The sequence below is a fragment of the Gobio gobio genome (genome assembly GCF_949357685.1).
Source record: "Gobio gobio genome assembly, chromosome: 1".
NCBI classification, from domain to species: Eukaryota; Metazoa; Chordata; class Actinopteri; order Cypriniformes; family Gobionidae; genus Gobio; species Gobio gobio.
Window position 1 is genome coordinate 67,541,523 of NC_137097.1, and position 16,542 is coordinate 67,558,064.

Genomic DNA, 16,542 nt, shown 5'->3' on the forward strand with positions numbered 1-16,542 from the left:
ATTCAGTACGGCTAGGAAAATACATCACTTTACATCCAATTATTGGCTTTTGCTTGAGCTCAAGTACAATTAACAAAAAAAAAGGAACCATTTGCATAAGTTAATTACGTAAAAATGGCAGCCTTTGGCCACATTTACACAAATGTCAATGCTTTAGGACTTGTGAGAATCCAATACTTGATATAAGAGCGGTTGCCGGCGATTAACTGAAAGGGGAGATTAGCACAGAAATGCTTGAAATTCAAAATATGGGGGACAATTCTCACGTTTAACTAGTTGCTTATTAGCTGTTTATAAGCACTTATAAAGCTTTATTCTGCATGACCATATTCTACACCCCTTAATCCTATGCAATACCAAAACTTAATTGATACTACTACCTTACTAACTATTTAGGAGCTTATGAGGCAAAAGTCGTAGAATATGTTTTTCCCATACTACAGTGTTACCACCGAAATATGCAACTGAAACAGATGTAGCTTGCATGTTAATCTCCTAACCATGCAAAAAAAAAAGATTGCTATTTTGGAGATGCTAATTTTTCTTTGTTGATTGCTCATCAGAAAGCTCATTAAATCAGTTTTTTCACATATCGTTCACAAGACAAAATGATTCTAAAAACCTACACCATGAATCTCTTCCTGATGGATGAACAGCCATTAAACGGGAGGTTCACCCAAAAATGTTGTTTCAAGCCTGTATGACTATTAATTATGCTCTCTCTCTCTCTCTCTCTCTCTCTCTCTCTCTCTCTCTCTTTGTGTGTTTTGCAGAAGAAAGAAAGTCATACAGGTTTGAAACAACACGGTTGTGAATGGTGACAGAATATTAACTTCAGGGTGAAAAAATACTTGGAGAAATGCCATGTATACAAAGTGTACGCCAAAATTGCATTGCAAGTCTGCATGCTAACACGACTACACAGCAGATTACGTTGCTAATTTTCCATTAGCAAATGCAAATTTTGCTTTGTTGACCCCTGAACAAAAAAGCTCCATTAATGACAGGCCTTTTCCAAGAAAAAAATGACTGTACAAATAACCAATAAGAATTCCTTCCTGAAGGCTGTGGAAATGGCTTGAGAGCATGTTACTCACTAAAAGACCTGCTCCAATAACTGAATGTGTCACAGAAACTGACTTTCAACAAACCGCTTTGACCAGCAGACCCTGAGGACACAGACAATACGCAGACTGAAGAGAGTTTCAATGCCGCTTAGAGCGTTTTAACAACCAGATGAGCCAAGAGACAAACGTGTCATACTCGGTCCTCCGAGGCACGGTTTCGCAACAAAGATGAAGCACAGTGCATCGTATTAGCCATTAAAACATCTAAAAATGCACATCTTACCTTTAAGCTGATCTGCAACCACACTCGGCCCGATCCTTTCTGTGACCCGGCCGTCTTCTCGCAAGTACCGGTCATCCAAGAACTTGTCTGTGGCCTCCGACAGGTGAACCTTCCCGGCGACGCCCAACTGCTCCATGAGATTGGCTAAGTTGACATCATTGGACCAGACATCAAATTTAAAGCGCTTCATGCCGAGGATCCCGCAAAGCACGGTGCCCGTGTGGACGCCAACGCGCATGTTGACCATTTCCTTTTTCTCTTGACAGAACTGCTCAATGGCCTGGATCATCCCGAGCCCCATCTCCACGCAGCAGTAGGCATGGTCCTCTCGTGGCTCGGGACAACCAGCCACACAATAGTAACAGTCTCCCAGCGTGCTGATCTTCTCGCAGCATGTGAGCTCGCACAGGTGATCGAAGCGTCCAAATAAGTCGTTGAGGAGTCCCACCAGGGCATGCGCCGACTTGTTGGCACTCATCTTGGTGAATCCCACAATGTCGGCGAACAGGATGCTGACCGGCTCCATGCGTTTCATGTTGAAAGGCCGAAAGATGATCTGACCCCGAGGTATCGATGTCTTCTTGCGTTTGGTGCTCTTAGGGCTGGAGGCACCCGCAATAGCCGCGCCCGTCGAGTAGCGCTTAACCGAATTGTCATTGTCGTCATCGCCCTGCTTCATGAGCTCATCCGCCACCCTACGAGGCATCACCGAGTGAATCATCCTCTCCTTCAGGGCCTTTTCGACCTCCAAGTCTTTCCCGTGCATGATGGCTTGGCCGACCTTGAGGAACGTGCTGCGTGAGCGCACTTCGGACATGATGAAAAGGTGAATGCCAATGATGTGGGCGCAGACATGCAAAATGGCTCTTCCGGGGATCAGCCAGTAGAGCGTCTCCAAATGTTCCTCAGTGGAATTGCTCCATCCGTTGGCTTGAATCAAGTGCATCCATCCAAGCGTCTCAAAAAGCACAGAGTAGAGCAGGCCAAGCAGTAGCGAAGCGTAAAGACGGACGTGGAGGAAACTGTAGAGCAACGAAAGCACCTCCATGCCTAGAGAGAAGGTGCCAACTGGGGACAAACAGGGGGCTACTGGACCTCCACTGCGGGTGGCTTCAAAGGTTAGATTTTTATCCTCCGCGCCACTGAAGTCGCCTGCATCATCTTCATCCTTCAAAGGAGGCACATTAAAGTCACTAAAGCCTGACGTTTGGATCTGAGGGGCAAGCGTGAGGGCAAACGTCACCACAATGAGCAACAGCGAGGTTTGATTGTAGCAGTGGGTGTAGAACCGGGTGAACGTGAAGACGAACAGGACAGAACAGAGGAGTAGGAAGGAGGCCGTGGGCAATAAGAAGGCAGTCTGTTCGCATCGGTTAGCGTTTGCGATGAAGAACAACCCCCAGAGGAGGCTGGCGGCCGCCATGTAAAACAACACACAGCGGAAACGTCTTTGCGTCTGAGGGAAGCAGCGCTCGCGGCAGGCTTCCTCCAGAATGTTGGAGTCAAACTTGGGGTTCCAGAAGTGTCCGGCCGACCTCTCAAACAGCTGCGGCATCTTCCTCTGAGTCCTGAGGCCTTTGATGACCGTTTTGCGGATGGCAGATTCGCCTGAGCTACAGCTGGAGGAGATACTGTACTTGCAATGTTTGGAGCCCCCGATGATACTGCACATGGCGCTGGCGCCCAGACTCCCACGCTGCTGTTTGTGCGGTTTGGTGCTGCTGATACGCACAGCCACAGCACCGTCGCCGCTGGAGTCACAGCTTACTTCGCTGTTCTGAAACAGCAGATGTTGATGTTGAGGAGAAGCCATGGTACTGTTCAGATCAGAGTCGAGAAAAAAAAGGTGCTCGAGTGGAAAAGGCTCAAGAGGGGAAAACAACTCTGACGTCTAGATGGCAAAAGGTTTACTCATGTATTTAGACAATTCCAGGATTTTAAGATTGGTTATTTCACCTCATGACGTCAATAGCGCATTCCTCTTCTTTTCTGTCCCTTCTTGACGCACATGGGTTTAGAGAGGTTTATCCAAAACGCATGGAATCTTACTACAAGTGAATCAAAATGTTCTTTCACTGGTTACTCAAAGTTACATAATAACACCACAAAAATGAAGGCTCAAGTCAAGCACTGTTTGCTTTGACTCCTTAGGGGACTCATGCTGACGCCAAATGCACCATTTTCACTATAAATGAGCCATTACATTGGTTTTCATGAAGGAGAAGAAAATCTATGGTGCCTATGGTAACATTTAAAGGACAGTCTGCGTGCATGCTTTAATAAAGTATGGCTTATTCTCATATCCATCATAGTCCGTGCATAATAAAGTCCAAAAACTCTTGATGAAATAAACAGCCATTTTAAAAGTCAAACTTCCAGAAGGAGATGGAACATCTCAGATAAGCCCAGGAGTGTCCAAACTATAAAAAAACATGTTTCAACATCATTATTTAAAAAGAATCCGGGTTCATAAAGATAAACCTTCCCCCTCTTTTGTTTTTTATATTCAGAATACGTGTTCATTGGAGACTCCGCGTCATGTCAAACGGATATAAAGGGCACATCAGGCGTCATTGCTGTCAAAAACATAAAATAAAAAAAAATCAGTTTCTCTTCTCTTGCCTGTATCCCCGACCTGTCCTGAGTTCCCACTCCGGGATCTTGCGGGCGCCTCTATTCCGAATTAAATCTGCGTAACGAGATTAAAACCATGAAGATTACGCACATGAATTAACGCCATAAAAACGTCTAATTCAAGATGCATAAATGCCTATATGTCCAGTATATTCCCATAGACTCAAAACACTTTGATCTTAGTTCAGGTTAGGCTCCTTGAAATCAGCTTAAGCCATTTATATCAATGCATGTAAAACTTCCGTGCCTCAAATGAAGAATGAATCCACCTTGTTGGTCAGAATTCAGTTAAGTTTCCTTTTCTTTCACAGAGGCAGAAAGTCTGCACTTCTCTCTCTCCATTCACTCACGGTGGTAAAGTGCCTCTTTGGTTTCTCTTCAGGACTCATTTGCACGGGCAGCTTTTCCCGTGATATCCAAACAAATCTCTTTCTCAGCCGGTTCCTCTATTTTCCCCATCGGATCACAGCTTGGCACTCCTGACACACATGCCAATATCTCGCGCGTATCATAGTTGACTCGTGTGCTCTCGCGCGGCTCGGGTGCGCCGGTGGCCATCAAACATCAGTGAGATCTCCATCTGTATTCGCAATCCGACGCGGTGTCTGTACTAGTCCACTAGACGCTGGAGATACATTTAGAGGTGGGGATAAACGCGTGCGTGTGCGTGCACGCTCCGGACTGAGAACAACAAAAGGGTGGCGAGCACGCATTCATATGGAGGTGGGCTGTTCTCAAACCGCAGTGTTCGCGTCCGAGCGCGTCCCCAACGCTGACGCGCGTCACCGAGAGCTGTCAAAAGGAAAGGGGGGTGGGGGTTCCAATCAATGTGACGTGACGTGCAATGCAGGGGGGACACAGCTGTCATATTGAGAGCAATATGAAATCATCCAGACCAATTCAGATATAATAAACCAATTGCATATCTTAACTTGTAGCTATGCCTGTGTGTTGCTTTTCATGGTTTATTTGATAGTCGGATGGATGGATGGATGGATGGATGGATGGATGGATGGATGGATGGATGGATGGATGGATGGATGGATGGATGGATGGATGGATGGATGGATGGATGGATGGATGGATGGATAGATAGATAGATAGATAGATAGATAGATAGATAGATAGATAGATAGATAGATAGATAGATAGATAGATAGATAGATAGATAGATAGATAGATAGATAGATAGATAGATAGATAGATAGATAGATAGATAGATAGATAGATACTTTTCAGGTCAGCTCTGCTTGGGGCCGAAGGGTTTATTAAACATTTTCCACAATGTTTTCCGTAATACTCACTAAATCCACCAATTTTGTAATTAAATGTTGATCCCAGTTTATGAAATTATTCCCAAAATAAACCACAAGTCTTTAATCCGCATGTTTTAATTAATAGAGTCTCTCTTTGCTCGGTTTCCGTGTTGTGCTCACACCGCACAGCAGTAACTGTGGCTGAATCAAAGTGATTATGTTGTTTTGGAAGCCAGCGTGAGGCTAAGATGCTTAAAAAACTTCCGAAGACTGTTTCAAAGGAATTCCCTGGAGAACTGCAGCTGTGTGTGTGTGTGTGTGTGTGTGTGTGTGTGTGTGTGTGTGTGTGTGTGTGTGTGTGTGTGTGTGTGTGTGTGTGTGTGTGTGTGTGTGTGTGTGTGTGTGTGTGTGTGTGTGTGTGTGTGTGTGTGTGTGTGTGTGTGTGTGTGTGTGTGTGTGTGTGTGTGTGTGTGTGTGTGTGTGTGCCCCTATAGCAGACCCGGCCTGAGCTAGAGGGTCATGCAGGTCTCTTACAGAAGTACACTGATCATTCTTAGTAGTGTAAATTATACTCTGGGGAAAAGAGTAAAGAGTAAAAGTAAAGAGTGTCATAGAATTCTTAAGATATCCAATCCATACAAACCTCTCAAGAACATGTCCAGTTTATAGTTCATCCTAAAATCAACAGTGAAAAATTAAATGATATTTCATTTATTAAAGACCATTATTAAAAATGTACATGATCAATAAGTCAGCATATATGTTTTTACATTACTTCAACTCATCAAAATAAGTTAAGTCGTTTTAAACGTTATTTTTTGAGTTATACGACATTCAACACATTTTTTAAGTCAGTTTAATGTAATTTAAGTTGAAATGACTTATGCTGCGTTCACACCAAACGTGAATAGAGCATCTGGAGCGAGTGATTTCCATGTTAAGTCAATGGAAAGGCGCGATAGACACGTTTAGTGCGGCGTGGTGGACGCGATTTCGCCTCATTCGCACGTCGCGAATTGAGCGTCTTGCGCGATACGCTCATTACGCGCGAGTGGTGCTTTTTGTGCATTCACGCATTTGAAGCGAATTCGCGTTTGACACCCGAGTTGAAAAATCTGAACTTTGGCGTCAATTCGCGCCGCGTTAACCAGGAGCCTGCTTGCTGCTGTCACGTGGTGATAATCTAATGGCAAGTCAATAGCGGATGAGAAACCCCACATAATTTAAAAATACTACTGTTATTGTGTAACAAAATGTAGTTTTAAGACTTTTTCAGGCGAGAATGAACTTAGCTTAAATTCAAAATTCAAATTCAAATTTATTTGTATAGCGCTTTTCACAATACACATTGTTAAACCACTTAAATCTGTGGTTTATTTAGAAAGAGGTCGCCTATTGGAAAATTTTTCTGCCGTTTTTGGAGTTGTGTGATCCAGTTGATCAGCGGGCGCTCAGCGCTCATTAACCCCGGCGAGAGCAGCCTTACCTCGGCTAGTCTTTCTGACGTTGGCCACTGGCTGTGATGTCTCTGTAGTGGTTAAACATGAGAGATAATTCATCTTGTGTAGATTTAACGGGTGATCTTTTGTCTCATGAATCTATAATTTGTTGCTTGCCAAATCGTTTCGACTGAGACTCAAAGTGAAGTTGCATAACTTTATTTTTAGGCTATTTAACTTTACAGTTGTAGCCTGGGCTACTAGCACTGACTTTGTTTGACTGAATTGTTTGCTTTATTTATTGTATAGCTTCTTATACTTTTATAATGGCTATTATTGATCACACATAAACTGACATTTAACAAAAAGAGACTGGGTTGTGTTTTATGTCATATTTAATTTTATTACAGTGATAATCATATATATGCACACTTATTGGCTGAACCACATATGAATGTGTTTAATAAAAAAAAAATGTAAACGAAAAGATTCATGGTTGTGTTTTATAAACAGCTGAAAGCGGCTGTCATCCATGTGCGTCTATTTCGCTCCAAACGCTCGATTTAAACGCACGTCCAATTCGCTGTGGATGCGCAAATGGATTCAAAATGTTCAAGCGTCAAACTAGACGCGAATTTGACGCTCTATTCGCGTTTGGTGTGAATGCAGCATTACACAGCCAAGTTGATTGTACTTAAAAATTGAAGGTTGCAAGTTTTATTTTTTAAATGCATGTTGGATCATTATTTTCGTGATAATTAAATACATTTTCGCCCATCAATAGACAAAAAAAAATCATATTTGTATATCTGTAATCTGTCATCACTATAATGCCTTAAAAATACATAAAAATGCTAATTTAAAAGAAAAATGTCAGACAGACTAAATATGTGTCTGTGTATATATATTAAATTGTAAAGTATATATCATGTATCAAATATTTGGTATTTGTTGTGCTGCCTTTATATTGATTTAAATAAAAATATTCAGTAAATATTATTGCATTGCAGAAATGACTGTCAACAAAACTCATAAAATGAATGCCACAGTGCAAAACAAATAATGGTTTAAAAAAAAAGACTTAATCTAGCAAAATACATTTTTATCGGGCGGTGAAATGTGTGACCCCTATTTGTGAGATTCCCCCAATAAAACCTCTGTTTCTATCTTTCAGTTACTGAGATTCATTCGCAATGATTGACATCTTGAGAATTGGCCTTGAGAAACTCCATTCCCTTTGAACATGTTAGATGTCAGTCCCCCGTTACAGTGCACTTGCACACCTCCCTTTTAGTTGGAGTCACGACCGACCCCGAGCTGCTGCAATGCAGCTTCCAGACCTGTTCTCCAATCACATCTGAGTGCAAGGCAAACTTCAGCCTCCGATCTCAAATGTGTGTATGTGTGAGTGTGACTTCACACGCTTCCAGAGGAGGCGGCCCTAATGTTGTGGGGGCTTCCCTTGCTCTGGGGGGAATATCGCACAGTCTGTTTTGAAATATGTGATCATTGGACTGTGTCCTCACACAGGCGGGCAGACCCCATTATTAACTCATTAAGATTAATAACGTTTGCCGGCGGGACACTGGCTTCATTCTGTTATTGATTGCGACCGCCATATTGCACATTTGCTACTCGAGCAGTGCTGCAAAATGAGCTGTTACATCTTCTATTCAATGCATTAACACAGAATAACATAGATACACGCATACGATGAGGAAATCTTCATTACAATCAGTTCATTAAAATCAATATAAAAGGCACAAGAAACCCAATTTACTTCAGTAATGTGACATATTTCAGATTGAAACAGAATATTCATGCAGGATGGCACAATTTTTCCACATTTTATGTTACAGCCTTATTCCAAAATTATATTTTTTCCTCAAAATTCTACAAACAATACCCCATAATGAGAATGACAACGTCAAATAAATTAGTTTGAAATCTTTGCAAATGTATTAAAAATGTACATCCCAGCCTTTGTCATGACACTCAAAATTGAGCTCAGGTGCTCCTGTTTCCACTGATCATCCTTGAGATGTTGATTGGATTCAGTTGATTGGACATGATTTGGAAAGGCACACACCTGTCTACACAAGGTCCCACAGTTAACAGTGCGTCAGAGCACAAACCAAGCCATGAAGTCCAAGGAATTGTCTGTAGACCTCAGAGACAGGATTGTATCGAGGCACAGATCTGGGGAAGGGTACAGAAAAATGTCTGCAACATTGAAGGTCCCAATGAGCACAGTGGCCTCCATCATCCGTAAATGGAAGTAGTTTGGAACCACCAGGACTTCCTAGAGCTAGCCGTCCGGCCAAAATGAGCTATCCGGGGAGAAGGGCCTTAGTCAGTTCACTCTGAAAGAGCTCCAGCGTTTCTCTGTGGAGAGAGGAGAACCTTCCAGAAGAACAACCATCTCTGCAGCTCTCCACCAATCAGGCCTGTATGGTAGAGTGGCCAGACAGCGCATGACAGCCTGCCTGGAGTTTGCCAAAAGGCACCGGAAGGACACTAGGACCATGAGAATAACATTTTCTCTGGTCTGATGAAGCAAAGATTGAACTCTTTGACCTGAATGGCAAGCGTCATGTCTGGAGGAAACAAGACACAGAAGGAAAGATGAATTCAAAAATGTACAGAGACATCATTGATAAAAACTTGCTCCAGAGCACTCTGGACCTCAGACTGGGGCGAAGGTTCATCTTCCAACAGGACAACGACCCTAAGCACACAGCCAAGATAACAAAGGAGTGACTACAGGACAACTCTGTGAATGTCTTTGAGTGGCCCGGCCAGAGCCCAGACTTGAACCCGATTGAACATCTCTGGAGAGTGGCTGTGCACTGACTTGAGGCTGTAATTGGTTCCAAAGGTGCTTCGACCAAGTATTGAGCAAAGGCTGTGAATACTTATGTAGGCCTACATGTGATTTTTTTCGTTTTTTATTTTCTATACATTTGCCAAGATTTCAAACAAACTTCTTTCACATTGTCATTATGGGGTATTGTTTGTAGAATTTGGAGGAAAATAATACATTTTTATAAATTTTAGAATGAGGCTGTAACATAACAAAATGTGGAAAAAGTGAAGCGCTGTGAATACTTTCCGGATGCACTGTATCCATCAGGAATTGATGTGGTGCTGTAAAGCCTGTGTTTCATATCAAAATAGAGCTGAAGTAGATTTAGACGCTTTTATCCAAACCATTTTACACTGCAATTAAGGTATATAATATGTCTATCAGCCTTTGCATTCCTTTAAACCCATGACATTGTGCTGCTGTTTGAGCCACTAGAATGATGCAGGACTGTCGAAAACTACTTCTTGTTCAAATCTTCATCATTTATGCATTTGGTATACGCTTTTATCCAAAAATGATTTACATGACATTCAAAGTGTAGATTTTATCAGTTTATGCATTCTCTCGGAATCAAACCCATGACCTTTTTAGCGCCATTCTCTGCTGTTTGAGCTACAGGAATAGACATACAAAGCTGTTGTTTTTTCAGTGCCTTATTAGTAACCATTAAACTATTAACATTCACCATTGCATTACTGTGGTCATTTATCAGTCATTTATTCTAAAAAGGCTGCATAACAACACCATAAAAACAATGCCTAAAGCCATTTGGATATGGTTTTAACATTATTTTCCCTCATCAATGAGGTCTGTAATGGAGAAAGCTATCCGTTAGCATTATAGGTAGGCTATCTTAATCTGCCACGCAAACAATGCTCACTAGCCAAACTGACCACTTGACCAAAATTCATATCAAATTTGGTGGGGAAAAATGACCAGAAATGTTATAAAAGGGGTCAGTTTTTTTTTTATGTTGACTTGTCCTTACACATAGGCTAATAGAATATCGAATCATGTCTCAATCAATGTCAAATCCCTTCTCAGTTTGTTCATTTTCAGCTGCTTTATGCGTTTATGTGAACATCCCATAGTTTCATAAAACTCTTCTTTCATATTTTATTCATTTTGTGTTGTTAAGAAGAACTGTTTGCACAATGGTCTTCATTAGCAACGTGGAGTGCATTGTTTGTGCTTTCGTCCTCACGTCAATGTGATGCAATACTTCTTCACATTCTGTGCTCACTCTAGTGGACGACTACTGCAACTTCAACATATGGACACTCATTTTAATTCATCTAAAGAACATGTGACTATGGTGTTGTGTGCCAGGGCATTCAGTAGCACTACTTGCTAAGGTAAGTGTTGCGAGCTGTAGTTTAATTCATGTCCATTAATTGGCGAGAATTCAAGGGCGAATTACAGTCATTTCAATAGGAAGCGAGAGTTTTGCGTGAGTTCACGCAACTGATCACACGAATCTGACCAACAGAAAGCTGCTTTAAAAGTGATTTCTGTATGAGCAGTGCTTTATTTGCTACACTATTGATGTAACGTGACTGCACCTTAGGGTTAGACTTATAAACATAATTTAGGACATTAAACATACCTGTCAGAAAAAAATTATGCTCAGGGATTTAACAATTTACACATATTTTGCATGTTTTGTGAGCTTGCTAGCTGCTACATTACACCTGCTAAAGATACAGTCAACTTGGGCATCTTTCAGCACTTACCTGCGGTTAAAGTCTCTAGCAGTGACGCAGGGTTCATCTTGTGTCGATATTTGGAGGTGGAAACAAAAAGTGCTCCTTGAAATTTAACAGGGACTAGACAGGTCTTTCAGAAGAGATCATTGTGACGACCCAACCCCCAAAAATCACACGGCTCGGTTAATAACACTTTATTGCAGTTTTGTCTCTCCCACAGAACTGCAGAGTTTGCACTGCTGACTACCATACATCATAACTTGGATTCAAAAAAAGCGTAGAGCTTGTAAAAATGCAGCTTTCTGAGGTAATGTCTATCTAGATATCTAGATCAATGTGAATATTTCCACACAAAACCCCAACCATTACATAAGACCTGGCTGTTAGTTGTGGAATTTTAAATAGATTGGTTTTTTTATTGTGGTATACAAAGTGGAAATGTGAGAGAAACCAAACCCCTCTGTATCATAACATGCAATGTAAAAATGCTTGTAGCTTATAAATATCTCACGAGAGAGAAATAATCATTCATAGTCACTAACCTATAAAAGTGAACAAATCCACCCAAAATACACCGGAAAACTGCACAGGGAACTGACTGTATGACAATTTTCTTGTTGCATCACTGTTGCTTTGTGGTTCACATTCAAGGCAGCTGATACCCATTTTCAGTCTCAGGTTGTTTTATTTTTGCTATTTTTTACATTTTTTTTAAGTGTGTCAGCCATTTTTTTTTCCATGAGTACACATTTTCCCTCCAAAACTGCAGACAGTTTATAAAAGTAGTGCGGAAAGAGAGGAGAGTTATTTTGGCGTGCTCTCCTCGCATTCACAAGAAACTCCGCCTCAAGACTTCACAAGACCCTCCCTCCACCCAATCCCAGAGTCCCCTGCCCTCAAACGCCCCCCACACACAACCTCTTCACGCTAAAAATGTCCCGTGAGATCCGTCTCTATTGACTCGAAACGGACCCGCGGCAGGAACAGGATTGGCTCCACTGCTCCTCCACGGTTTGTTTGCTCCACGTCCCTCCTTTCTTTCTCTCGTCCTCCTCCTCGGTCTCCCTCCCGCCTGGTTTTCTTCTCTCAGTTTCGCCGGTAGCGGTTCTTGGGCTTTTCCCCACAGCCGGTGGCCTCACAGGAGGACAGGGTCGGGTTCTTGCCGGAGTTGATGCTGCCGAGCAGGGCGGGCAAATCGTTGGTGATGGCGCGCTCGATCTTCTCCAGCAGACAACCGCCCATGTAGGAGCACTGGGCGGACAGCTGCTTGAAGCTGCTCACTGGGTTGATCCCGAAGAAGTCGCGATAAGCGTCTCGGTTGGGCAGGTCGAACTTGCTGACGTTGGTTTTGGCCAGGATGGACTTGAAAATGTAGAACTTGTCCGGATCGTCCACGATCTCCTTGAAGACCAGCTCGGGGTCGCTGAAGAAGCTCATCTTGTCCTTGAAGGTCTGCACATAGCGGTCCACGAGGAGGGCGTGAATGCGAACGCGGATGCCGTGCTGGCGGATGAAGGCGATTTTGTTCTCCAGACGGTTCTCGATCACCTGGTTCAGGTCTTCCAGCAAGGATATTTCCTCGCGTTTAAAGAGCTCGCGGCTGGTGTCCGGGGCGTAGTCGTAGGGCCAGAAAGAGCTGACGTAGACACGCGGGGGTTCGGTCACATTAATGAGGGGCGCCAGACTCCAAAACAGAGCACCGTAGACACGCATGAGGTCCTGGGTCACCAAGCTGTCGGCCTTATTGAGGATGATACGGATCTGGGACTCCCGACCTTTAAGCTGCCGGAAAAGCATCTCCAATTCAAGACCGACGTCCAGCTTGGTGGGATCGAAAACCACGAAAATGAGGTCTGCGCGATCGATAAACCACTGGCACACGTCGTTGAATGGGTAACCTTGAGGAGAGGGAAGAAATATAGAAAAATTAATAACGATTCATATATTAAAATGCTGAATACAGGGTTTTTAAAATCTAAATTTGTACAGCAAAACAGGGAAAATGCAAGTTTAAAATACTCAAAATGGTTTTTATTTCTAATTTTAATGCACATACACATATATTAATACATACAAATTTACGGTGCCCCTAATGGGACAAGGTGAAGAAGAAGAAAATTAGATGGGAGGAAAAATTATTTGGCAATGCTTTTGCGTTTCCCTGAAAAAAACGTTGCATTCGTTCGCAAAACATTTGTGTTCTCAGGGGAGATTAGAGGTCGACTGACATTATATTTTGCTGATATGATCATAATGTTTAAAGAAAGATATTAAAGAGTAGCCTAGAAATCTAGACGCACCCTAGCGGCAGCAAATCTAATTTGCAGCCAGGGTCGTCTAGCAACTCTCCGTTGGCTTGCGAGCTGGAAAAACCAAACTCTGGTCAGGCCAATCACATTGTGTATAGAGTTGGTGGGCGGGTTTAACATAATGACGGCAGAGTTGCCACGGTTCTTCGTGCTACTTGAAAACAAAGAAGCTGACGAACAGCGGTCTTTCGAATAGGCTTTGGCCGCGACTCTGGAAGACTTGGAGTTGAGCTTTTCTTTGAGAAAGAACAAAGAACGACACTGAAGTCATTCTTAAGAAAGGAAGAAAGGAAGTGTTCGGAGGTGTGCCGACCGGATACAGCGAAAGTTTAATCTATCAACTAGCTCCGCTTCACCTTCTTCTGGTTGGTTGTAGCGCTATCCTATTGCGTGCAGAGGGAATTTGAAAGAAAACCGTTTATCCCGCCCCTCGGATTGAGCCCTGCCAATGGTGAGTTCCCAGACCCAACATCTTGTCAGGCTAATTAAAGAGGTAATTGTGCCAACAATAATCAAATCTATACACTGAATGTGTTAAATTATGTCTGGCACATTCAAAGAAAATAGCTTACTTCCGCATTGCAAAATAAGGTGGATAAACAAGCCTGAAATACACCAGGACTTATTTAAAATTTTAAATGCCTATGTTTAAGCACTCTTACATCTACCCGCAACATATAACAATATAAACACTAACTGCATTTCCATTACCCTTTAAACTGCGCAAATTGAAATGGCAAAATAAAAATACGGGCAATGGAAAATGTGTACATTTGGCAAAAACTCCCATATATCGGCAAAAATGTTGTACGAATTACGTTCGCATGAGGTGGTTTTTCAGCCAATTAAAAAAAAGGAATATTTCGCAAAACTGCAATGGAACCAGTTTTATCGCATTTACAGGTCACCTGGTGTACGTAAAAGTCACATGATCATTCTTTAAAGATGGCGTGGTATGTTTGGACAGAAGACGAGACAGAGTTCTTTATTAAACTCATAAAAGACAAAAGAATTACAGGAATACTGGATTCTAAGCAACAAAGAAATGCCACAATTTATCAAGACTTGGAAGCAGATATGAGGGAGAATCCCGCACTATAAGCTCCCAGAAACACCTCATACGTGGACGCTCCCAAATATAAGGGGCTTTCCTTACCATTAATGCTTGGATAAAACTCCTACATCTCCTTAGATTAAAAATAATGTCTAGTGTGGTGGCTGCGATAATATGTAAACCTACCGACATCCGTCGCCATGAGTTTTTGAATGACTTACCGCAAGAGGGAAAAAATGACGTTTTAGTCGCATAACATCGGTTAATGCAAACACCGTCATTTCGCAATCGTTTTTTTATCAACATTTAGAAAATATCGCAAAAGTTTTGCGCAAATCTAATGGAAACCAGGCTACTGTCATAATTCATCAACAGTAGATTATAGCAATTGCTTAGCATAAATGTGTGATGTTCATTGATTGCGAACTGCTCTGATCACATCAAGCCGAATCGCGATTCTTGTTTTTCCCATCCCCAAAATGAACACTGAAATGATAGTTAAGACTTTTCTTATACCATTTAATATATGCAAGAATTTTTCGTACCTTACATTTGAGTTTAAGACCTGCAGGAACCCTGAAATAACAGGAATCAATGGAGATGCTGGAGAAGACTCGTACCTCTCTCCTGCTGCTTGCGGTTCTCGATGATTCCAGGTGTGTCCACGAAAGTGACCCTCTCCAGGAGCTTGTGGGGCATCTCGATGCCAACCAGCTTCTCCAAAAAGTTCTGGCCAAACTTCTCCAGTGGGGAGAAGGAGCGAGAGCTGTCGGCAGCCATGACGATGCCCTCCACGGTGCGGATCTTCTCGCCGTGCATGATGACGGTAAACTCTGAGGTAGTGGGTTCAGCACCTGAAACAACACCAGATGATGTTGATGATGCAAATTTGTAAAAAAAACTGTACACTTGACATGAAGCACAGACAGCAGTTTACCTGTGTACAGCTGGTAAGGGGTGTCCAGAAGACCCAACAGATAGTTGATCATGGAGGACTTGCCCACACTCCAGGGTCCAAGGAACAGCACCATGGGTTTGGAGGTGATTTCTCCATCTGTTTGAGAGAGAGAGTTGGAGAACAATGGAGAAAAGATTTAAAAAATCTGAGACTAAGAGCAAGAACCACAATTCAAATTCTATCACGAATGAAAGCATAAAAAAATCATGATATGCATACACTCCTAAAAATAATGGTTCTTTATTGCCATTGATGGTTCCACGAACATCCATGGAATATTTCCATAACACAAAAGGTTCTTTATAGTGGAAAAAGATTTTACTGAAAGGTTCTTTGGGGAACCAAACATGTTTTCGCTGTGAAAAAAACACTTTTGGAGCCATTATTTTTAAGAGTGTATAGCGAATTTACATATTCAGTGATTAAATTGTCATTATTGAAAACTTTGTCTCCAGGGAAAAGTTATTTTGCAAGGGTTTCTTTACTGGTGCTTGTTACTGATTATTGATGGGACATTCACCCAAAAAGGAAAATTCTTCTGTCATCATTTACTCACCCTCAAGTTGTTTCAAACCTGTATGAATTTCTTTCTTCTGCTGAACACAAAATAAGATATTCTGAAGAATGTTGGTAACCAAATAGTTGACGGTAGCCATTGACTTTTTTATATTATGGAAGTCGATGGGGTCCATCAACTGTTTGGTTACCATCATTCTTCAAAATCTCTCCTTTTATCACACACAAATAGTTAAAAACAAGAGAGACCAACATTACATAACTGGATAGATGTTACCACAGAGATTTATATTATGGAAAAGATCACTTTATTGTTAATTTAAAGAAGGATGTGTTTCTGGAAAAATGGAGGAAATGGGTTGAATATGTATCAGAAAAAAGTTCTGATTTTGCTGCTATACATAGAAGAATGTATGTTTGCATATATGTATGTATGTGTGCGTGTATATATATA

The 16,542-nt window shown here is 42.0% G+C and overlaps 2 protein-coding genes across 4 annotated transcripts in view; both read right to left on the bottom strand.

The window, feature by feature from the left end:
* Positions 1 to 4,611, bottom strand: part of LOC307133521 (adenylate cyclase 9) — a 116,835-nt gene extending 112,224 nt beyond the window's left edge. The window contains exon 1 of the mRNA XM_079828601.1: positions 1,351 to 4,611. Within this exon, the coding sequence (XP_079684727.1) occupies positions 1,351 to 3,163 (1,813 nt within the window). The 5' untranslated portion in view covers positions 3,164 to 4,611. The remainder of the gene's footprint in view (positions 1 to 1,350) is intronic.
* A 6,820-nt stretch (positions 4,612 to 11,431) lies between these two features.
* Positions 11,432 to 16,542, bottom strand: part of srl (sarcalumenin) — a 47,664-nt gene continuing 42,553 nt past the window's right edge. For all 3 annotated transcript variants that reach the window (XM_079825440.1, XM_079825439.1, XM_079825441.1), the window contains 3 exons: positions 15,552 to 15,668; positions 15,235 to 15,468; positions 11,432 to 13,149 (listed from right to left, as the gene is read on the bottom strand). In XM_079825440.1, the coding sequence (XP_079681566.1) occupies positions 12,338 to 13,149; positions 15,235 to 15,468; positions 15,552 to 15,668 (1,163 nt within the window). In that variant the 3' untranslated portion in view covers positions 11,432 to 12,337. The remainder of the gene's footprint in view (positions 13,150 to 15,234; positions 15,469 to 15,551; positions 15,669 to 16,542) is intronic.